Genomic DNA, 25,055 nt, shown 5'->3' on the forward strand with positions numbered 1-25,055 from the left:
TGAAGGGGCGGGCCACGGAGTTCAATTGGACAGTTGTAGTGTCCCGCCGAATATGCAACTCCCCGTGTACCGTTTAGACCAATCGTGTCCTGTGTGTCGCGTCTACCCGGCACACAGTGGCGGGAAAACGACAGTCTTCTTGTGGTTCGGCACAGACATCGGAACCAGAGGCAACGTTATACAATACTTTTCAGTTGTATCAGTACTATTAAATAACTGTACACAATGGCAACCGACGTCGCTGATGACCTGGAGATGAGAGAGGCTCAGAGAGATTACCTTGACTTCTTAGATGATGATGTAAGTGGAGGATTCTGGATGTTATCTTGTGCGAATAGAGAGGCAGCCATGCGACGGGGACAAAAGAAAACCAATTAACAGTGAATAACTTGTTCGAAGCTATTGAATGATCGCTATTGCCTTTTTGGCTAACGTTAGTTAAACTGTAACGTTACACAACGTTACCTTGTATAACTCCCATGCTGTGTGATATTATTAGCATTTATGGTAATGTTGACTGAGTTTTGGTTTTAGCTGAACGTCCATCTTCTTTCTGTCCCATTTGTGTAGCAAGACCAGGGCGTGTACCAGGGCAAGGTCCGGGACATGATCAGCGACAACAGGGCCCGTCTCATCATCAATATCAACGACCTGAGGCGACGCAACGAGGCCCGGGCTGCAAAGTATGCGGGGACGGGAGAACCGGGGAAGACTGTCAGACACTGTCACATTCTGGAGCATTGTATTCATGATTTAATTTTATATATATAATGTTACTGCATCTGTTTATTTGTCACATACATACCAGAGCTGGGCATACAGTGAAATGCCCGCATTGATTGTGCAAAATACAATAATAAAAATAGGCATAGAAAAAAATTAAATAGGTAAGACACAAGATATGCATGATAAAAAAAAACACATGCTAAGTTCCTGATAAACTGGTTCCTATGTACACTACTATACAATTTACAATTTTAACTCTTAATATATCTAAACTATACAATACAAGTAAAGTCAAGAGTTTTATTTGTCACGGCATACAAGTATACAATGAAATGCGGGGGTCTTGCCTGCAACGATTGTGCATAATACAATAGTAATATATAATAAGAATCCAATAGAACGACATTGTGCAATAAAACAAGTAAACAAAGTAGGGCATATCGGTGTCTACATGAGTTTTTACAGAGCATGGTAGGACATGCTAGGTCCTGTGGTAGTGCAATACACTGTTAGCTACGGATGAGGCACTGGGTCTTTATGTACACTGCTATACAATGCTATATTATACAATCTCAAGTTATACTATACTATTCTTAAAGTGACCTTTCCTTTTGTAAAGTGTCCATAGTGTGAGCGTGTGCAGCATGAGTGTGTGTGTGCTCATGTTAAAGTGGCTGCTAGTGTGTGAGCGTGTACAGTGTGTGTGTTGTGTGTGTGCTCATGTGTGCTTCCTTTAAAGTGACTTTTCCATTATTTAAAGTGATTGTTTTAGCGGTTGCCGCATGAGTGTTGTGTGTGTCTGTGTGTGCTCGTGTGTACTTGTGAGTGGAGAGTTCAGTGTTCTGATGGCCTGGGGGAAGAAGCTGAGCCGGAGTCTCTCTGTTCTTGTAGCGTGTGACCGTAGGCGCTTGCCTGACCGCAGCAGCTTGAACAGGCTGTTGTTGGGGTGGTGGGGGACTTTCATTATTCTGCAGGCTCTGGATTTGCACCTCCTGTTATACAAGTCCTGCAGGGGTGGTAGTGCAATACCCGTAGTACGCTCTGCTGCGCGCACCACCAGCTGAGCTGCATTATGTATACCTTATGAATAATGCACCGCAACATGCTTTAATAACGAATCCACATTGCCAGAGATTAACCAAAATATTTTCCTTTATTGGGGACGGTGCCTTCTTGCTCTACTCCTTCTTGTCGTTGGTGACACACCTCGGTAAAGTCCTGTCAAACAGACTCTATATACAATATTCAAACGTTTATTGTTATTAGGTTTATTTTTCACCACTCTGGTTGATAACAGGACAACACAACACCAGACCAATTCTATGTTCCAAGGGGAGATCTTTTTTTTGTTGTTTTTTATTGAGTTCATGGTGACATTCTCTCGTCTCGCTCCACCCAGACTCATGGGCAATGCTTTTGGGGAGCTGCTGGCGTTTCAGCGGGCGCTGAAGGACCTGGTGGCCTCTGTCGACGCCACCTACGCCAAGCAGTATGAGGAGTTCTTCATCGGCCTGGAGGGCAGCTTCGGCTCCAAGCACGTCAGCCCCCGCACCCTCGGCAGCCGCCTGCTGGGCAGCATGGTCTGCGTGGAGGGCATCGTCACCAAGTGTGAGTGCTTCTGTCCCCAGGCCATCAGGATGCTCAGTGACTCCATGTAACAACCCATCATCTACACTCACTGCACACACATCCACATGCACACACTCACTTTTAAACAGACACGCACCTTAACACTCACTTTAGACTCTTTAACACTACATTATATTTATCTATTATTAAAGAGATTTGCACTACATTCATACCTCATTTGAAATTGCACCTTACCTCAAAGTTTTGTACCTAATTCTCTGCAGTGTACCTCACTGTTTACTAATTATTTTACTACTTTATATTGTATATTGTATTCCTCTTTACTTACTTTTTTTTTTACTTAATTTTTTTTATTTTTATTTTTTATGTATGAAGCACACTCTCAGGGGCTCATACAGAACCAAGCATTTCACCGTAAGGTACCTGTATTTTATTGTGATATTTAATAAACAAACTTGAAGTGCCTGTGGCTGCGGACGGGATACAAACATGGGCTTTCCTTTTTTTCTTAAACATCACAATTTCTAAGAATTCATTATGTTCTTCCTGTGCCCCAGGACAGTTCATTCAGTATTTCTTAAAATGGGTAGTATTAAAAAAAAAATTAAGCCCAAATTCTAACAATAGAAAGTCGGCTTAAAGTTTGAAAATTTGCACAAAAATGTTATAGATACTTCTGATCTGTCCCACGACCATGTGCATTACTAAGGTGTCGAAGATGCTACTGTCCTACAACCAAATTACATTGTACGTATTGAGATATTTTGGAATTGTGAAGAATAATCTTCACCTATAGTCATCACATTGAACATGCAAATACAAAGGCATTTAAATAATCAATGTAACTATATTCTATTCTACTATATTCTCCCCCCCCCCCCAGGCTCTCTGGTGCGTCCCAAGGTGGTGCGCAGCGTCCACTACTGTCCAGCCACCAAGAAGACCATGGAGAGGAAGTACACAGACATGACCTCCCTGGACGCCTTCCCCTCCAGTGCCATCTACCCCACCAAGGTGAACACTCAACGGTCACAGTTGTCATAAGAAATTTGCAGCACAATTGCAAGGCATTTCATCACAATGTCACAAAGAAATACCAATAGACTAAACATACATAATACCTTGCATCTTTCACATCTTGCAACAAATTAGGCGTAGAGGAAAAAAACAATAAGAACAGTAGTTAGGGGCGGCTAGGTGGTGTAGTGGGCAAGGCGCTCGCCACCAACGCAGGAGACGCTGGGTTCGAGCCCAGCTCTCGGCGTTGCTACCAGCTTGGCTGGTCGTTCATACTAACACAAATTGGCAGTGTTAGGGGTGGGAAAGCTGGTGGGCGGGTCCTGGTCGTTGTAAACAGAGACTCCTACAGTTCGGTCGGGGCGCCTGCTCAGCGAGGAAAGGATCTAAGGGGGGTAGTGTGATCCTTCCACACGTTACACCCTCTCAGTGAGAGTCCGCGCTGCCAGGTGAAAAGAAGCGGTTGATTGGCTACACATGTGTCGGAGGAAGCATGCGATAGCCTCCACTCTCCCAGACCGACTGTAGGGGGTAGAGTGCGCAGCGACCACGAAGGGGATTGGGAATTGGCATAACGACTAACATTGGGATGGGAGAAAAACAAAGAGAAAAAAAAAAACAGTAGTTAGGAGGATGGGGGAAACTGTTGCCCAGAGACCAGCTGCACATCCTATGTACCCAGGAAGGAGTCGGTCTGAGTCTGAGCAACAGTCTTGAGTCTTCCATCAACAACATTATGGCTAAGTAGGGGTGGGGGGGGAAATCGATACGTAGTAGTAGAATAAAAATCGCGATATATCGAGTATCGCGATACTATCATATCGTGGCTCAAGTATCGCGATAGTATCGTATCGCGAGATCTCTGGCGATTCCCACCCCTAGGGCTGAGCTACTCAGACACTCCCACTTCGGGACGAGTTCTGCATGATGCGAGTCTAGTGACAGGAGTGGAGTTAAATAAATGACCCTCTGACCTCCACCGTCCAGTTCAGCGTCACGGACAGGACTGTGCCCAGCGGAAAGCGGCATCTCTGTTTCTCGCTAGGAGCTACACACACACAAAGAAACGCAACATCACTTAATACGCTACTGTATTGATCTATTTGTGACGTGAAATAATAAATCTCGGCCCGGTACCGATCGGGCCTTAACAGGTTAATTAAGGCCTATCATCGTGGCCACCTGAAGTAAAAAATGGTACACAACACAACCACTGTGCTAAACCCCTCTCTCGTCTCCCTATAGGATGAGGAGAACAACCCACTGGAGACTGAGTTCGGCCTGTCCGTCTACAAGGACCACCAGACCGTCACGGTGCAGGAGATGCCGGAGAAGGCCCCGGCCGGCCAGCTGCCCCGCTCGCTGGACATCATCCTGGACAACGACCTGGTGGACGTGGTCAAACCCGGGGACAGGGTCCAGGTCATCGGCACCTACCGCTGTCTGCCATCCAAGAAGGGAGGCTTCACCTCTGGGACGTTCAGGTGAGATAATGGGGGGTACTTTTGGTTACCCAGGCTGATGAGCCAGGTATAGCTGCTGGGCACAGGCTGCGTTAAAGTGGCATGTCACCCATTTTAAGAATTTGCATTTATTATGCTCTAGAAATAGGAGAGAACTCAAGTGATGTTACTGTGATGTAGAATCTGGCGCTGCTTTATAGATGAAGAATTGGCTTTGTGTGAGGCAATAACATGTTTGTCTGAGCTCTTACACCCGAACAAGGTTTTAATTCTGGTTCAGACATTCTAGCAATACTAGAATATAAACCTGATTTGGGTGTAATAATAGCTCACACAAACATTTGATCACAAAGCATCACTCGGCACACGGTTTCACCTTTAGTGCACACAAGGAATAATTGCACCACTCGAACAGGAAGACTCACGGGTGAAATGCAGCACAGTATGTCCACACGAAATGTATAGATGGAAGAAAGACATTTAAAAAGAATATAAGGAAAAAATGGATGTACAGACGAGATGGAAACCCGTAACGATATATGCATATCTACAGCAACATAGGCACCAGCCCGCATGCATCAGAAAAACGACAAAGGACTGAAATAATATATTATATATGAAAGGTTCTCTCTAATAATAATTTCAGTCGATCATGTTCTTCCTGATGGTTTCTAGGCCATGAGACTGTCTGAATTACTGTTATGTACATTATAAAAGTGCTTGTCCAGAGGGTAACTATGGTAGACCTCTCAAGATTGCTTCTAATTATTTTCTTTCCCTTCCCAGGACCATCATGATTGCCTGTCAGGTGAAACAGATGAGCAAGGAGGTCGCTCCCGTTTTCTCTGCTGACGATGTGACCAAGATCAAGGATTTCAGCCAGACGCGCCCTAAGGTGAAGGGAATTGATATACTGTTATCATTACTACTCTGAGAGACCAACGGGACACATGCGCAGAAATAAACCTGAATGATGACAACAGGAGGACAACAACAACCCCTTATGCTTGATAACCAATGGGTTTCCAACTCTTGTTTTCTCTCTCAGGCAGTATTTGACCAGCTGGCTCGTTCGCTGGCCCCCAGCATCCATGGTCATGAGTACATCAAGAAGGCCATCCTCTGCATGCTGTTGGGAGGGGTGGAGAAGGTTCTGGAAAACGGCTCGCGTATCCGAGGAGACATCAATGTCCTGCTAATCGGTACTTGTCGACATGCCCCCCCTCTTTTCATTTCTTAAATAATAGTAATAACTAGTCTTGTAATAATGTATGTTGTAGTAGTTAGTTAGTTAGTTGTTGTGTGAATTAGTATTTATCTGGTTTAAACCATCTTTGGAGAGTGGGCTACATTTGGACTCCTCCCAGTGCCATGACGGCATGTATTTGTTAGCATGGCTTGTGGGCCAGCAGTGGGAATCAAACCCTGACTGCCACACACAGTTCTGATCGCTATCTCAATATAATGCATGCTGATCCATATACTAGTTGGCGGCCACAAACTAATGCTTATTTCAGTTAACTTTGCTCATATTGTACAGACGGGAGCTTGACCCCATTGACTTTGCATTCGTTTTATGGCTAGCCGGAGTTAGTATGAGGAACCGTGTGGATTGTGTTGAGAAAGTACTCTAACAATTAAAGGGGAACTCCAACATTTTGGGAAATTAGCTTATTTAACATCTTCCCTGGAGTTAGACAAGAAGATACATACCTTTTTTGTCTCTGTGCGTGCATTTTAGCTTTGGGAATAGACGCTCCGTTAGCATAGCTTAGCTTCATCACTGGAAGTGGGGGAGGGTTAGAGCCTTACAGTGCCTTACAGTGTATTGCAAGGTCTGACATTGACCAAACTTGATATGCATGACCTTGGTGGGCTCTAGGTCAACTCCTGAAAAGGGGGTCAATGTCAGACCTTGCAATCAAAAGTTAGGGGCGCACTGAAATTATGGCAACGGTTATTAGCCCCCTAACTTTTGATTGCAAAGTCTGACATTGACCCCCTTTTCAGGAGTTGACCTAGAGCCCACCAAGGTCATGCATATCAAGTTTGGTCAATGTCAGACCTTGCAATACACTGTAAGGCACTGTAAGGCTCTAACCCTCCCCCACTTCCAGTGATGAAGCTAAGCTATGCTAACGGAGCGTCTATTCCCAAAGCTAAAATGTTGGAGGGGAAGATGTTAAATAAGCTAATTTCCCAAAATGTTGGAGTTCCCCTTTAACATAATCATTGATGAGCAGGAAATAGGGCTAGGGTTCGAAAAATCTGAACTATAACTTTTTAAGGCAGGGGTTCCCAATAGGCGGCCGTCAGGAATCTTTATTTGGTCCGACAAAGTTCTATTAACAAACGCGACGATCTATATTTCTCTTTGCTTTTATTGTGAAATTCGTAACGCCGGGGTCAGGGTTGGCCTTAGGGCTGGGTACTGATTTCCCAAAGGAACCGATTCACAAGGTTAAATTCCCAGACCGACAGCGGGGCAATACGTGCAACGACCAGGAAGGGAATACAAAAAAGAATTATGATAATTTATTATTATTTTTAAGATCGATCTTGGGATTTTATGAATCGATAATCGCTAATTCAAATGAAGATCGTTTACATATTTTTTTTTATATAAACCCAGCCCTAGTTGGCCTGCCAAGTCATTTGAATCCTAGAAAGTGGACCGGGCACAACATTTATTGGGGACCCCTTGCTTAAGTTATACAGTACCAAATGTTGCTTGGATCAAAATCACAATTTTCCTAAATAATAGGAAATGCTCATCCTATCCTTTTTTTGGTTTTTAAATATCTATTTCTGACCATGTTCTTCCATCTCCAGGTGACCCGTCGGTAGCCAAGTCCCAGTTACTGCGCTATGTGCTGCACACGGCGCCCCGGGCCATCGCCACCACCGGCAGAGGCTCCTCTGGAGTGGGTCTCACTGCCGCCGTGACCACCGACCAGGAGACCGGTAGGACCTATACTCAATAACTCCTATAGATACTTACATTCATTAACATTACTGCTCGGTTACGACCACATCAATCAACAAATCACTCGACTACAGTGTTGCGTTGCTATGTTGTTCTTTGAGTGCAAGAATCTGTTCTTTTTAGAGGTAAAATGAAACCAAACCGTGCTCTTGGAAGCCATGGTGGAGTTGTTTTAGTTTAGTTTCCTCATCAAGCTCTCACAAGATTATATATAATATATATTTTTTCTTTTTGAATTTTGAATTTTCAGTGCGACCAACATTTACAAATGATATGTACTTGAAAGTTATCCATTAGGAACACAGAACGAAATACCAAGGACGACAGACATCAAAACAAAGTGACAGACGGACAAATGGTTTCCAAAAAGAAAGAAAAAATATAATAAGACATAAAAATAAGCAAATTAATTTAAAGAAGTGAGTACAGTGATTCATAGATCAACCAACTCTGGTATTGATTTGAGATGGCGTGCTCATACCGAGCTTCTTGCATTGGCAGGTGCATCAAGGGAGAAAGGTTGGATTATATATAATATCTAACCAATTTCTAAACAACTTGCCTGATTAAAAATGTCTCTTCAAAATGTTCCTTCCCCCCCAGGGGAGCGCCGTCTGGAGGCGGGCGCCATGGTGCTGGCCGACCGTGGGGTGGTTTGCATCGACGAGTTCGACAAGATGTCCGACATGGACCGCACGGCCATCCACGAGGTGATGGAACAGGGCCGTGTCACCATCGCCAAGGCGGGCATCCACGCCAGGCTCAACGCCCGCTGCTCCGTGCTGGCCGCCGCCAACCCCGTCTACGGCAGAGTACGTTTCATGTTGGCACAGAGGCTTTACGTGCGAAATATCTGAGCATTACCATATTATCACAAGAAAGGGTTGAGCAATATTAGGGCTGGGTGATGTGGGCAAAATGGCATCACAATATTTTTGTTATATTTGGTGTAACTGTATTCGTTTTTCTCTATCTATAATGTACATGTATAATTTGACGATTTGTGTATATCCTTGACGGCAGTATTGTAAAATTCCATACCGTTTGTATTGATTCATAATAATAATGAATAATTTCTTGGATTTATATAGCGCCTTTCAGGAAACCCAAGGCGCTTAACTGGGGGGGGGGGGCAGCTAAGGGGAAGGTGATCAGAGGAACATGGTAACAACAAAGTAAAAAAGAAAAGAGGGAAATCATTTATCAATTTGGTGAAGAGGTGAGATTTGAGTTGGGATTTGAAAGAGTCCAGGGATTTAACACTGCGGATGTTTTGAGGGAGGGAGTTCCAGAGGGTGGGTGTGGCAACAGAGAAGGCTCTGGGACAGACAGTGCGCAGGTTGGTGGTGGGGATGGAGAGGAGACCGGAGTCAGAGGACAGAGCAGCCTCCAGGGTGGGATGTATGGATGGAGGAGGTCAGCTAGCTACCGGTCGGCAAGGGAGTGAAGGGCTTTGTAGGTGATGAGGAGGCTCTTAAAATGTATGCAGGACTTGACTGGAAGCCAGTGGAGGTGGATGAGGTTGGGGGTGATGTGGTGCCAGGACTTGGTGCGGGTGAGAACCCTGGCAGCAGAGTTCTGGATCCGTGACTGTATACTTTAACCCTTTCACTACCACACTACAGAAGGTTAACCTTTCACTACCACACTACAGACGGTTAACCCTTTTTGGCATGTGGCAGTGAAAGGGTTAACCTTCTGTATTGGCGCAGTGAAAAGGTTAACCATTTGGTAGTGAAAGGGTTAATGTTCGGTACCTTGAAGGCACACGTTCTAACCCCCGTCTGTCCTTCCTCCGTTCAGTACGACCAGTACAAGACCCCCATGGAGAACATTGGCCTGCAGGACTCCCTGCTGTCGCGTTTCGACCTCCTCTTCATCATGTTGGACCAGATGGATGCGGAACAGGACCGGGAGATATCCAATCATGTGCTGCGCATGCACCGCTACCGTGACCCACACGAGCAGGAGGGCACTGGTAGGTACTGGCCCAGCAGGGTGGGGGGGGGGTAGGATAGGAGTAGGCAAAAGTACATTAAATTGCTTTCCAGCGTGGTAATATGATGGCATGGTAATACGATGGCATGCTAATGAGATAACTGCTTTTCATTGAATATTCTGATCCTAGATGCTCGAGAGGCACTAATCACTCTGATCTGCTTTCAAAGATTTTCTCTGGAGAAAAACATTTTCCAAATGATTATTCTTGTGACTAAAAAAAAATTTAAATAAAAAAAAAACATTTCCAGAGCAAGTATGTGGCCTAATGAGTCTTTATTTCAGACCACTAATCTGCAGCCTAACTTATGTTGCAGGGGAACTAGAATAAGGGGCTGGTCATAAACAGTGTTCTAATGACGATGTGTGGTGTGTTGCAGCGATGCCGCTGGGCGGGGCGGTGGACATCTTGGCCACAGAGGACCCGGACGAACTTCGGGAGGACCAGGAAGAGTTGCACGTGTACGAGAAACACAACAACCTGCTGCATGGAAGCAGGAGACTCCGGTACACACACGCATTCATTCTCTCCATTCTCGTTTTTTTTTGCCCATAAAACAGCATTGTCAGTGCTACGTCAGAGCACTGATGTCTGATTGGATGGTCGCTACGTCAATCATGTTTCAAATGGTCAATTGGAAATGGCTCTGGATAACGTGTGTTTGGTTAAATGTTCTGTGTTCTGTTCACAGGGACAAAGTGGTGAGTAAGGAGTTCATGAGGAAGTACATCCACATCGCCAAGGTGTTGACCCCCGTGCTGACCCAGGAGGCGGCCAATCACATCGCAGAGGAGTACTCCAGGCTGAGGGGCCAGGAACAGATGGGCCTCGACGTCGCCAGGGTGAGCATGCACCGTACTTTACATCGCCAGGGTGAGCATGTACCGTACTTTACATCGCCAGGGTGAGCATGTACCGTACTTTACATCGCCAGGGTGAGCATGTACCGTACTTTACATCGCCAGGGTGAGCATGTACCGTACTTTACATCGCCAGGGTGAGCATGTACCGTACTTTACATCGCCAGGGTGAGCATGTACCGTACTTTACATCGCCAGGGTGAGCATGTACCGTACTTTACATCGCCAGGGTGAGCATGTACCGTACTTTACATTGCCAGGGTGAGCATGTACCCTACTTTTCGCACTATAAGCCGCACCTGACTATAAGCCGCGCAGCAGCTAAATTGAATGATGTGTACATATATAAGCCGCACTGGACTATAAGCCGCAGGTGTTTTAATGTTTAATTACCATATGTAATTAGCTTTGGGACACAATACTGTCGGACAAATAACAAGCATTAACTCATTTACAAGTTGTATTAAGTTTAGCAAATAAGGGAACAGATAAATAACATTTCAATGCAGTCAAAAAAGCAATATTTAGATGTTTACATTTTCGAGTTTGGTCACGTCGAGTCACATATAAGCCGCACCGTTGTATAAGCCGCAGGGTCGAAAAATGGGGGGAAAAGGCGCGGCTTATAGTCAGAAAAGTACGGTATACTGTATTATGCATTCTGAAAAAGAATAGGGAAATATTTCAATCCAGAGTACACATGACATACTGTACGTGTTATGTAGTTGTATACCTATTATGATTTGACGATATGTAATATTTGATTTAATATTCCAAGGAGAACTTTGCCCAATTTCAGAATTCATGTTCTTCCTGTGGTCTAAGGGCTTGTGTCCATAGCGGACGTTTTTTTCAAGGCGGACCCCTATGAAAAGCAAAAAAAAGAAGCTCAGAGCGTTTTCCTGAGTCTCGCGACTGCCGCGGCTCAGCCACTTGCTCGATGTTGATTGGTCGGTCGGAAAGAGTTACCTTGATGAGCGGCGCTCCTCTCCAAAAGTTTAACTAGTTTCAACTTTAGGCGCTGGGAGCGCTCCGCCCAAAAACGCTGCCGCCGAGAGCGCTAAAACGCGAGGCGCGGCGCTGGGTAAAGGAGCGCGCCTGTCGCGTCTGTAGAATAGAAATTAATGAGAGAAAGGAGCTGACAACTCAAAAAACATCCGCTATGGACACAAGCCCTAAGACGGTACAAAATATTCACAAACACCGACAACCCTCTCCCATATTTATAAAAAAAGAAGGAAAAAAGCTAAGGGTACTTAATGTCATCAGGTATAAAGTCTGAAGCCGCTCCATAGACGATGAATTGGGAACGATTTTATATATGACACTGAGAGACACCCAGGCGAATGTTCTGAGTTCATAGATACGTGTTCCGTTTCAGAACTGAGACCACTACTATAGAATACGGCTCATTTGGATAGGAAAAAAGTAAACCACTTACCTTATCGAGGTCCACAATATCCCATTCACTGTCAATGGAACAGCTCCAGCCTTGAGTTTTACTTCTCTAGACTTTGGGAGAGAGTAGCTTGTGTTCACAAAATAATGATTAAACCTTCCAAGGCCATGGAAAGAACACATTGAAATTCTTTATTTTGGTGGGTTGCCTTTTTGTGAGCTTGTTTAGACTGACTGTCCCCCCCCCCCCCCCCCCCCCAGACATCCCCGGTGACGGCTCGTTCGTTGGAGACCCTCATCCGCCTGTCGACGGCCCACGCCAAGGCCCGCATGAGCAAAGCCGTGGAGCTGGAAGACGCAGAGGTGGCTGTGGGGCTGGTCCAGTTCGCCTACTTCAAAAAGGTCAGTATTGCCATGGCAACTCCTAATGTTTCCTGAAACTAAAACCAGAATGAGCACCATCTCATCACTACACAAATATTCCAAGGCAAACATTAAAATGGAATGCTTCAGAAAGAAAACCATGCAATTGTGAATTTTCAAATGATTTTGATTTGATTTGATTTGAAGTCTTTATTTCGAACATGCAATGAATACAACAAACAATAACAAAAAAGAAAAACAACTCAATCTGCATGTTCGAAAAGGAGTAGGAAGAAGTATACACTTATTTAATCCTACCCCTTGATCAAATCTCAATAGAGTCCTTCCACAGAAGGTTTGAGTCGTTCTTTCCTCCAGTATGGCTTCCTGTAACTACTTTCAAAATAAATTGTCTACACAGTGTTAGAGTTGGTAAAACACTGGAAACGCATGGTATTACAGTTCTTGTAATCCTCTTTGCAAGATCCACTAATAAGACACCAAATTAATGTTATTTGTTGATATATTTCTCATACATCAACACATAGCAACCGTTCCATTGCCAAGCACAAAACGATGTTTGCTATGTTGCAGGCAGCCATGCTGGAAGAACTACACAAACATTCTGTGCAAGGCTTCTATTAACCTCTATAGGGAGGTGTAGTGGTGACGTCGTTGCCGTTTTTCGTGTTCCACCCTCTGTCCAACGCAATGTATTTCCCCATTGCCCATTTCAAAATCGTCTCGTTTAAAACGAATAACATTTCCATGGTGTACCTTTCTGTGCTTATTCATCCACAATCTATAGCTCAACATGAAAATATTCGCAATTAAGCATTAAAAAAAATCGGCAAATTTTATTTTGACCAAAGATGCTTAAACAATAATGTTAGTGATGGAAGGGAACTAATTTTGTGCAAAAGTGGAAAGCTTTTCAATTTCCATGCGGCAGAATTATTACAATAGCCGATAATCCATTTTCCCAAAAATCCCTATACGGGTGGAACAACCAGTGACATCAGACTACACCTCCCTATTGACCATAAAGTCTCAAGCCCCACCCTAATTTCTTGATACTCCAATCACAACTGTTGCTTGGGAAGGATCAAGAAAAGAGGGCGGGGCTGGAAAGAGGTCGATTTAAAATCTCATTATCTGAAAACTCATGATCTGCTTTTTGGTTTGCATACTAAAATGTCCATATTACATGGTACAACATGAAATGTTTTGGAATATCACATTTGTTTCGCCAAATAGATGGACCTACTTTCAACAAATCAGTCTTGGATTTTTATGACTTGATGGGAAAGGAATGTCATTTGGATGCTGGGCATGGGCTATAAACTCAAGGTTATCTTGCGATAATCTATTTGGTTGTTTATTTTAAAAATGCCTACTCGTAACTAGTGTTGTCAAATATCGATACATATCGATACTGAATATTTAAAACGGTTTCGATACTCATTTCCCGAAATACCGATACTTTCTGCAGTATCGATACCAGCTGGCTTGCTCGCAGTGTTCTACCGCAAGTTGTTGACAGACAGACACGCTGCTGCAGAGCACGCTTGGCCCTCCTCCTCCGCTGCAGCCCTCCCCCTCGCAGACCTGTCTTCAGTTTGTAAACAAAAGATTTTAGCTCCGAATATGGCCAGTGCAGAGACTCCGCAACTTGTGCTTGTGGATAAAGAAAACAGCAGAAGTGCTGTTTGGAAGTACTTCGGGTCTGAAGTAAACGACGAAGGAAAAGCTAAAGCGTTGTTACAGAGCAGTGCCAACGATAGCTATTAGCTAACGTTAGCTTATGCTAGCTAGCTGGCGACCTTTATAATTACTTCATGGAAACGGAGTAACGTTAAGTCAAGTTCATACTAACTACACTAGTACACGTATGAACTCGACATAACGTTACCCCGTTTCCATGAAGTGTTTAAGTAGCAGCAATCTTGTTGAAAATGTAACATTAATAAATGCTCCGAGTCCGAGCATAGCTCCGGAGAGAAATCAATCTCTCTCTCTCTCTCTCTCTCTCTCTCTCTCTCTCTCTCTCTCTCTCTCTCTCTCTCTCTCTCCGTCATGAAAATTGTTGTAGTTGTTTTAACCAAATAAAAAGCAGCAGCACTATTGCATAACCAGTGTTGGGACTAACGCGTTACAAAGTAACGCGTTACAGAAACGAAGTTACTTTTTGCCGCAACTAGTACTCTAACGCATTACTTTTGAAATTCAGTAACGCTACTTACGTTACTGAATGGTTTGTTAGTTCGTTACTGCGTTCTTTTTATGTAGATTCATAGCGAGCGTCCTTATTTCGCCTGCGTTTGTTTTGTTTACTGTAGACTGAAAGGCGCTATATAAAACGAAGTATTATTATTATTATTATTTCTTTCCGTAGCCTCATTCTGTTTTCGCACTTCTGATTGGCCACTGACGTTCTGAAAGAAATAGACGCTACAGTAAACAACAAGAGGACGCTCGCTATGAATCTACATAATAAGAACGCAGTAATAATAACGAACTAACAAACCATTTAGCAACTACTTGGAGAGATAATTAATATACAACATGGAAACGAGATAAAGAACATGTTTGAAGGGCTGCTGGAGTCAACTGGACTAACGTTACATCTCGACCACCGCAGACTGGTGACGGTGAGTGCAATGTGTTCACTGAAACTCAAGATCAACGGATTTTGACTGTACGAAATCTGCCAGGGAATCTCATAATACTAATCAAACAATATAAATATAGTCCTTTCATGCACAATTGATATCCTAACTATTCTAACGTTGCAATGCTTTGATTGATATCTTAAACAACGCTGCAAGATGGTTATGAATGAATTAATGAATGGATGAATGAATGAATGAATGAAAACTTTATTTAACAGATTGCAGAATGGGTACAATACAGTACGGCTCAATACATACAATTGTTAAGGGGATGCAGACCTGAGAAAGACGTTTGTCTTGTTTCCATCAGGGTCCCCCATTTTCAATTCATATAGACATTTATGACATACACAACATACATGACATTTATGGCATAGGGACATATAGGTATTTAGTACTGATACATTTGTGACATAAGCGGTATTCAAATATACAGTACTGTTACCCCTAGATCCTGACAGAGTATATACATATGATGGGGAGGGGACTGTACATTAGGAGGGGGTGGGTGGGTGGGAGAGAAATATACATACAGCGGGGAGGGAATATATAATGAAACGCTCTAGACCACATTGCTTAGCAGAGTTCGGTGATGTGAATGGAAACTGTCAAGTTGATCAACCGATTTTGAGTATATGGGGCATGGGACTTGAGCAATTTTTTTTTTTTTTTTTTTTTTAAATAACTAAATAGTTACTTTTCACAGTAACTCATTACTTTTGGGTGTAAGTAACTAGTACAGTAACGAAGTTACTTTGAAATGAAGTAACTAGTAAAGTAACTGAGTTACTATTTTTCAGTAACTAGCACAACACTGTGCATAACTGAGTCATGTTTGCTATGTATTTCTTTCTTTAGGGGAGTTTGTTTCACAGTTTTAGCATGATGTTTTATAGATGGCTAGGTTAAACAGGTTTTTGTTTTTAAGAGGGGTTTGATTTAGATTAGATAATTTAGTTATTTTTAAATGTCTGATCTAAAGATAAACAAATGGTTTTAAAAGTGTTATATTTATCTTCTCTTATCGTACCAGAGAGAAGCTGAGGTGAATCAACCAGCAACAAAAGCAAAATTTGTTAAAAATATATATATATATATATATTATATATATATTTTTTTTGTATAGAAAATATCGATACTTTCGATACTTTTCAAGGTATCGAAGTCGAAATTCCAGTATCGTGACAACACTACTCGTAACGCTGCTTACAACAGGAGTTACATACTTAGATATATATCTGACAGGGTTGTTGTGAACCCCAACCCATTCAGTGTGTGCATGTAGCACAAGTCAACCCCAACCCATTCACTGTGTGCATGTAGCACAAGTCAACCACAACCCATTCAGTGTGTGCATGTAGCACAAGTCAACCCCAACCCATTCACTGTGTGCATGTAGCACAAGTCAACCCCAACCCATTCACTGTGTGCATGTAGCACAAGTCAACCCCAACCCATTCTGTATGTCATGTAGCACAAGTCAACCCCAACCCATTCTGTAGAAGCAGAAACCGACTTGGTAGATTTGTATTGTTAGAATATTAGAATTTATATTGTTTCGACTAGAGGTTGTATTTATGTTTGAACTCTAGGGGGCACTCCACCTCTATAAGTAACCTAGCTGATCACTGTGATGCATGCACCTGTTTTAGGAGATACGTTTTCCTACTTTGTAGTGGCCGCTTGTCACTCCCCGAATGTGTTGACAGGCGTCACGATGCACCATGCATAATTAGCTCTCTACTCAGTAACAAAGTTTGTGATGTAAATATAGAAGAATGTCCAAGTTGTTACAGTTTGCAGGGTTTTATTGTCCAAAAAAGAATAATAGTGAATAAATTGTTAAATCGGAACAGTTGTCAATTGCTCTATTTGTCAGTTCCAAACAGTGAAATGGGTAGGAAAACGTATCTCCTAAAACAGGTGCATGCATCACAGTGATCAGCTAGGTTACTTATAGAGGTGGATTGCCCCCTAGAGTTCAAACATAAATACAACCTCTAGTCTAAACAATATAAATTCTAATATTCTAACAATACAAATCCACCAAGTCGGTTTCTGCTTCTACACATTCAGTGTGTGCATGTAGCACAAGTCCCAGCAGGAGGAAAGAGGAAAGGGGATTGTAACCCATAAACAAACAAAATCGGAATAAAGGAAGGGGGAACAAACCAGGAATATAAAACAAGGCGAGGGATGAACACCAAAACAATAACTCCACTCAATAGGGAAAAACGAGGGGAAACTAACAAAGCACAAGTAATACAAGTGTCACAGGACACAACCAAACGTATGTGGTAAGCAAAGCAACAAATAAGGCTACTAGGCAAAAGGGTGAACCCACAGTTCACACAGTCCCACAACAGCGGCAAAAGGCCCTGAATGAATGTGGGATCTCAGGTTTTATCCACCCGCCGCTTAACACTTTCACTGCCACACTACAGAAGGTTAACCCTTTACTATCACGCTACAGACAGTTAACCGTCGGTAGTGTGATAGTAAAGGGTTAACCGTCTGTAGTGTGGCAGTGAACGGGTTAACCTTCTGTGTATTGTTGCAGTGAACGGGTTAACCGTTTGGTAGTGCAGCAATGAAAGGGTTCATGAGTAATGGACCTCAGCTGGAGTCATCACCGGGTATTCAGGAGACTACAGGAAGTGGTACCTGAGCAGAGGAAACGGAAAGGAGGATTACTATAGGCGAACACGGCACCATCAACTATAATATGAATCCAACATAATTTATATATAATGTCAACAAATGCAACAACAATAATGGCCAACCTTCCTATGTAACAACAGGGCTTTCACAGAATATTCAGTCATTCTTTCCGTTGGCGCACGATACTTCCGCCCAGCATTCCTCCCTATGGGTGTTTGAAAAGTTCTTACCTGATCAGTATTGATGGCAGAAATTCGGCTATGCTTCTCTAATTGTGTGTGTGTGTATGTATGTATGTATATATATATATATATATATTAGTGCTGTCAGGCGATTAAAAAAATTAATCTAATTAATTACAGGATTTGTAATTAATTAATCTAATTAATCGCATTTTAATCGCATAACCATTTTATGCCTGATATTTTTCAATATTATTCATATTTCAAATTGCATGTGTCCGGATGGCAGAATTCAGTACTGTATCTACAAAACCTTCTGTTTAATCATCTTCCATCTATTAATTTGCTTAGATTTTTCAGGTCTGGTCAATTTGAGCATGGTGTTATTCACAGTCAAAGATACAAACAAATGTATTGATATTCTCATTTGGTTCATTACAATTTACTCAAAAAAAGATTTCATTCAATCAATCACCGCGCAGATTGATTGATTGAATGAAAATGTTATTAACAGATTGCAGAATGGGTACAATACAGTACGGCACACAATTGTTAAGGGGATGCAGACCAGAGAAAGACTTTCGTCTTGTTTACATCAGGGTCCCCCATTTTTTATTCATAATGAATTGTAAGTAAGGGTGCAACTTGCACCGTGCAATCCATTCTTTGTGGATCTAGCCCACAGTATTTCTGACACTGGGAATACATTCCCTGAGATTCATAGATGTCCCTAGAATCAGATACCAAGAACATGCAAATGGACCATATTAAAAAAGAAAAAAGTCTGTAAATGTGTATTCTACATTCTTATGGAATGAATGAGATACAAAAAAAATATTATTAAAAAAAAAAAAAAAAAAAAACTTTTTTTTGTAATTAATTTTGAGTTAATTTTCATAACGCGATAATTTGCTGTGTAATTAATTAATCTAATTAACGCGATAAACTGACAGCCCTAATATATATATATATATATATATATATATATATATATATATATATATATATATATTAAATAAAGGAGAGACAAAAAAACATATCAAGGCACAATGTTTTGAGTACAAATCTTAATCCTTTATTTATTTGCCTTACAATTGAATAATGTTTGCATAACAATAAGGACAATAACACTACCTTATGTGATACTGTGAATACTGTATATTTCAGTTAGTTAGTTAATTATATTGACTTGTTATATTGTTTACACTACTTGTTTTCACTACCCCTCCCCCCTCCCCCATGCTGCTATGATGCTTGCATTTCCGCAAGGGGATCAATAAAGGAATATCTTATCTTATCTTAAAGTATCACAGGATCCTCCTGTCCTTGTTCCTCCCCTCGCTCCTTTGGCTCATTTGAAGCTAGAAAAAGTGCTGATGCCAAAAGCCCAAGTTCTAGGCTGAAAGCAGGAGGATTAGAAGCTTATTTCCGGATTGTCCCTCTGTGTGTGTGTAGGTTCTGGAGAAGGACAAGAAGCGTTCCCGACAGGACCAGGACTCTGAGGATGAAGAGGAAGTTACCGCCACGCAGCGCACCACGCCGCGCTCTGAGGGGAAGAGGTATAGACACGCACCACTCGCTGCCTCCAAGCAAGGGAGTCCATATTTTACAGGCATTAGTTGCTGCATCTCTCAGTATATTTGTTGGTTATTCGTTATTCTGTTCCATTTTTAAATTGAATTATAACAGGAGTTTATACTTCTTTTAGCCTCTCTGCTAGTAACGGTGTATTTTTCCCCCAGTGAAATTCCTCTTTCATACGAACTACCTCCTCATGTTTTTATTATATTGTATTTCTATTGGACTTTTAGTATTTTTTATTGTGAGGTTTCTTGATGACCGTCATTCTTTGTGTGTCCTGTAGGAAGCGCCGTGGTTCACAGGGCAGTGAGGGCTATGACCCGTACGACTTCGCTGGGGAGCAGGACGTTCCTGACAGTAAGAAAGCGTTGTTTTCTACCGTCGACACTTCCTTCCACTGTTGTCAGAGATGTGTCATCTGGACTACATGCTGTGGTTTTACATGCTTCTCACAGACTGGACTACATACTTGGTTTTACATGCTTCTCACAGACTGGACTACACTGGTTTTACATGCCTCTCACAGACTGGACTACACTGGTTTTACATGCTTCTCACAGACTGGACTACACTGGTTTTACATGCCTCTCACAGACTGGACTACACTGGTTTTACATGCCTCTCACAGACTGGACTACACTGGTTTTACATGCCTCTCACAGACTGGACTACATACTTGGTTTTACATACATCTCACAGACTGGACTACATACTGTGGTTTTACATGCTTCTCACAGACTGGACTACACTGGTTTTACATGCCTCTCACAGACTGGACTACACTGGTTTTACATGCTTCTCACAGACTGGACTACACTGGTTTTACATGCTTCTCACAGACTGGACTACACTGGTTTTACATGCTTCTCACAGACTGGACTACACTGGTTTTACATGCTTCTCACAGACTGGACTACATACTGTGGTTTTACATACATCTCACAGACTGGACTACACTGGTTTTACATGCTTCTCACAGACTGGACTACACTGGTTTTACATGCCTCTCACAGACTGGACTACATACTGTGGTTTTACATGCCTCTCACAGACTGGACTACACTGGTTTTACATGCCTCTCACAGACTGGACTACACTGGTTTTACATGCCTCTCACAGACTGGACTACACTGGTTTTACATGCTTCTCACAGACTGGACTACATACTGTGGTTTTACATACATCTCACAGACTGGACTACACTGGTTTTACATGCTTCTCACAGACTGGACTACACTGGTTTTACATGCCTCTCACAGACTGGACTACACTGGTTTTACATGCTTCTCACAGACTGGACTACACTGGTTTTACATGCCTCTCACAGACTGGACTACATACTTGGTTTTACATGCCTCTCACAGACTGGACTACATACTGTGGTTTTACACAAGAGTTTTTTTAAACTATTTAGAAAGAAATTCTAACAACCCCCCCCCCCCCTCCCCCCCTTAGTTCAAGCCGGAACCCCCAAACCTGCTGAACCTCAGGAAAAGGAGCCTGAGGACGCCCCCATCCCTCCCTCCCAGGACGGCGAGAAGGACTTGTCTGCAGACAGGTGGGTTGTGTTTCAGGTTGCTATGGTCTCTAGTGAACTTTAACTGGCCAAGGAGTATTGGCAAGTGTTTTTAATCCGGCATTTATTCCCATCACGCTTTATCTGAATATACAAGTCTTTATAATTTTTTGCAGTGTGGTTCTGTGGCATGAGATTGCAGTCCGCGGGGAGGAAGTGCACCGTTAGACTCGTATAAGGAGTCATATTGATAATTTAATGGTGGTGCAGTGATGCGGTTACCGCCACAGCCCTACCCAAGTACCCAGGGGCTTTTTCCTTATTAGATAGTGGAACTAGCGGCCCTTTCCTTATTAGATAGTGGAACTAGCGGCCCTTTCCTTATTAGATAGAGGAACTAGCGGTTCTTTCCTTATTAGATAGTGGAACTAGCGGTCCTTTCCTTATTAGATAGTGGAACTAGCGGCCCTTTCCTTATTAGATAGTGGAACTAGTGGTTATTTCCTTATTAGATAGTGGAACTAGTGGCCCTTTCCTTATTAGATAGTGGAACTAGCAGTCCTTTCCTTATTAGATAGTGGAACTAGTGGTTCTTTCCTTATTAGATAGTGGAACTAGCGGCCCTTTCCTTATTAGATAGTGGAACTAGCGGCCCTTTCCTTATTAGATAGTTGAACTAGTGGTTCTTTCCTTATTAGATAGTGGAACTAGCGGCCCTTTCCTTATTAGATAGTGGAACTAGTGGCCCTTTCCTTATTAGATAGTGGAACTAGCGGCCCTTTCCTTATTAGATAGTTGAACTAGTGGTTCTTTCCTTATTAGATAGTTGAACTAGCGGTTCTTTCCTTATTAGATAGTGGAACTAGCGGCCCTTTCCTTATTAGATAGTGGAACTAGTGGTTCTTTCCTTATTAGATAGTGGAACTAGTGGCCCTTTCCTTAGTTGATAGTTGAACTAGCGGCCCTTTCCTTATTAGATAGTGGAACTAGCGGTTCTTTCCTTATTAGATAGTTGAACTAGTGGTTCTTTCCTTATTAGATAGTGGAACTAGCGGCCCTTTCCTTATTAGATAGTGGAACTAGCGGCCCTTTCCTTATTAGATAGTGGAACTAGTGGTTCTTTCCTTAGTTGATAGTTGAACTAGTGGTTCTTTCCTTATTAGATAGTGGAACTAGCGGCCCTTTCCTTATTAGATAGTTGAACTAGTGGTTCTTTCCTTATTAGATAGTGGAACTAGCGGCCCTTTCCTTATTAGATAGTGGAACTAGCGGTTCTTTCCTTATTAGATAGTGGAACTAGTGGTCCTTTCCTTATTAGATAGTGGAACTAGCGTCCCTTTCCTTATTAGATAGTTGAACTAGCAGTTCTTTCCTTATTAGATAGTGGAACTAGCGGCCCTTTCCTTATTAGATAGTGGAACTAGTGGTTCTTTCCTTATTAGATAGTGGAACTAGCGGTCCTTTCCTTATTAGATAGTGGAACTAGCGGTCCTTTCCTTATTAGATAGTGGAACTAGCGGTTCTTTCCTTATTAGATAGTGGAACTAGCGGTTCTTTCCTTATTAGATAGTGGAACTAGCGGTTCTTTCCTTATTAGATAGTGGAACTAGCGGTTCTTTCCTTATTAGATAGTTGAACTAGTGGTCCTTTCCTTATTAGATAGTGGAACTAGCGGTTCTTTCCTTATTAGATAGTGGAACTAGCGGTCCTTTCCTTATTAGATAGTGGAACTAGCGGTTCTTTCCTTATTAGATAGTTGAACTAGTGGTCCTTTCCTTATTAGATAGTTGAACTAGTGGTTCTTTCCTTATTAGATAGTGGAACTAGCGGTTCTTTCCTTATTAGATAGTGGAACTAGCGGTTCTTTCCTTATTAGATAGTGGAACTAGCGGCCCTTTCCTTATTAGATAGTGGAACTAGTGGTTCTTTCCTTATTAGATAGTGGAACTAGCGGCCCTTTCCTTAGTTGATAGTGGAACTAGCGGCCCTTTCCTTATTAGATAGTGGAACTAGCGGCCCTTTCCTTATTAGATAGTTGAACTAGTGGTTCTTTCCTTATTAGATAGTGGAACTAGCGGCCCTTTCCTTATTAGATAGTGGAACTAGCGGTCCTTTCCTTATTAGATAGTGGAACTAGTGGCCCTTTCCTTATTAGATAGTTGAACTAGTGGTTCTTTCCTTATTAGATAGTGGAACTAGCGGTCCTTTCCTTATTAGATAGTGGAACTAGCGGCCCTTTCCTTATTAGATAGTTGAACTAGTGGTCCTTTCCTTATTAGATAGTGGAACTAGCGGCCCTTTCCTTATTAGATAGTGGAACTAGTGGCCCTTTCCTTATTAGATAGTGGAACTAGCGGTTATTTCCTTATTAGATAGTTGAACTAGTGGTTCTTTCCTTATTAGATAGTGGAACTAGCGGCCCTTTCCTTATTAGATAGTGGAACTAGCGGCCCTTTCCTTAGTTGATAGTGGAACTAGTGGCCCTTTCCTTATTAGATAGTGGAACTAGCAGTCCTGGCAAATCAGGAGTCGCTTGGGTAATTTGGCGAAGAAGTACCGAGCGAGAGAAAGGTGGAGTGTGTGTAAAAGAGAATGTGTAGCCTGAGAATGTTTATGCAATACAACGCATGCCACCTGAAGCATAGAGCATATTGATACAGACAACATGAGTGACGAGCCCCATCTATCCTTCAACGTCTGTACAAGGATGTTGAGGATGTTTTATGAGTCGGTGGTGGCGGGCGCCTTCTTGTACGCTGTGACCTGCTGGGGCAGCGGACTGAGAGCGGGGGATGCAAACAGGCTGGATAAGCTGGTCAGAAGGCCAGTAACGTGGTAGGGGTGGAGCTGGACTCTAGCGGCGGTGGTGGTGGTGGCGGGGAGGAGGAGCCTTGCTAAGCTCCATGCCATCAGGGACAACCCCTCCCACCCACTACACACGGACTTGGCTGACAGAAGGAGCACGTTCAGTGCTAGACTAACACTCCCAAGATGTAGCACTGAACGGCACAGGAAGTCCTTCATTCCGACAGCCATCAGACTTTACAAGGCTTATTTAATTCTTTAATCTTAGGCTTATTTTTGTATTCTTATTCGTGACTAATTGTTCCGTCTGCCTAAATGTTTACTGTGAGTGATTTGTAGTGCCAAATTTCCCTCGGGATGATTAAAGTATTTCTATTCTATTCTAGGCAGCCCACCTGAAGCATAGAGCATAGTGATACAGACGACACGAGTGACCAGCCCCCTCTAATGACCCCCCCCCCTCCTCGTCTTTTCTCCCACCAGGCTGAAGGAGTTCAAGTCGTCGCTGTTCTCCATCTTCCAGGCGGCTCACGCTCAGTCGGTGGGGATGGACACCCTGACGGCCGGCGTCAACAAGGACCGCCAGGCGCCGTTCACGGACGGAGAGGTCCAGGCGGCGCTGACCCGCATGCAGGATGACAACCAGGTCATGGTGGCCGACGAGATCATCTTTCTGATTTGAGGGAAAGCAGCAGCAGGCAGATGGATGGATGGATGGATGGTTTAATTGGAAGATGTTGTCATCTCCGAGACGGACCAAACAGACTAGAGAAGAAACGGATATAATTGTGTAGATGCGACTCGATTATAAATGTGTTTTAATTTTGTTTCCATCGTTGTTTTCAGGCTCTTCTGGTCACATCCCTTGGTGGGTTTAGACCCGGAAATATTTTTGTCTCTGGAAAGAGAGTGCATAGAAAGAGTTCTAATGGAAGGAGAAACTATAGTATTCTATTATAGTTGAAACGTAGGACAGTTTTATACGGTTTATAATCTTCACTGACATCTTACAAGGAAAGATCCAAGTACTTTTACGCTTTATTTTTATTTAGTATTTTCTTATATACAAAAAAAGACCTTCAAAAAGGTGTTACAAATGTTTGTCTTACAAAATGTAAGTGATGCTAGATGTCATGCATTTGTTTTGTTGTAATGTTTTATATAAAACATTTCTGTTGCAGGACTGTTGATGATAATACCTGCGTCCCTGTGTATATAAATATTTTGTTAAATGTT

The 25,055-nt window shown here is 42.7% G+C and overlaps 1 protein-coding gene across 1 annotated transcript; it reads left to right on the forward strand.

Moving 5' to 3' along the window:
- Positions 1–134: 134 nt before the first annotated feature.
- Positions 135–25,055, forward strand: mcm3 (minichromosome maintenance complex component 3). Its single transcript, XM_084313928.1, has 17 exons — positions 135–300; positions 571–683; positions 2,126–2,334; positions 3,200–3,330; positions 4,579–4,817; positions 5,583–5,691; positions 5,845–5,998; positions 7,629–7,760; positions 8,386–8,594; positions 9,586–9,760; positions 10,161–10,287; positions 10,473–10,623; positions 12,301–12,441; positions 19,373–19,476; positions 19,782–19,855; positions 20,954–21,056; positions 24,303–25,055. The coding sequence occupies exons 1-17, from the start codon at positions 226–228 to the stop codon at positions 24,499–24,501; spliced, it is 2,445 nt and encodes an 814-aa protein (XP_084170054.1). The 5' UTR covers positions 135–225; the 3' UTR covers positions 24,502–25,055.

The sequence above is a fragment of the Notolepis coatsorum genome (assembly GCF_963971535.1).
Source record: "Notolepis coatsorum genome assembly, chromosome: 5".
In the NCBI taxonomy this organism is placed as follows: domain Eukaryota; kingdom Metazoa; phylum Chordata; class Actinopteri; order Aulopiformes; family Paralepididae; genus Notolepis; species Notolepis coatsorum.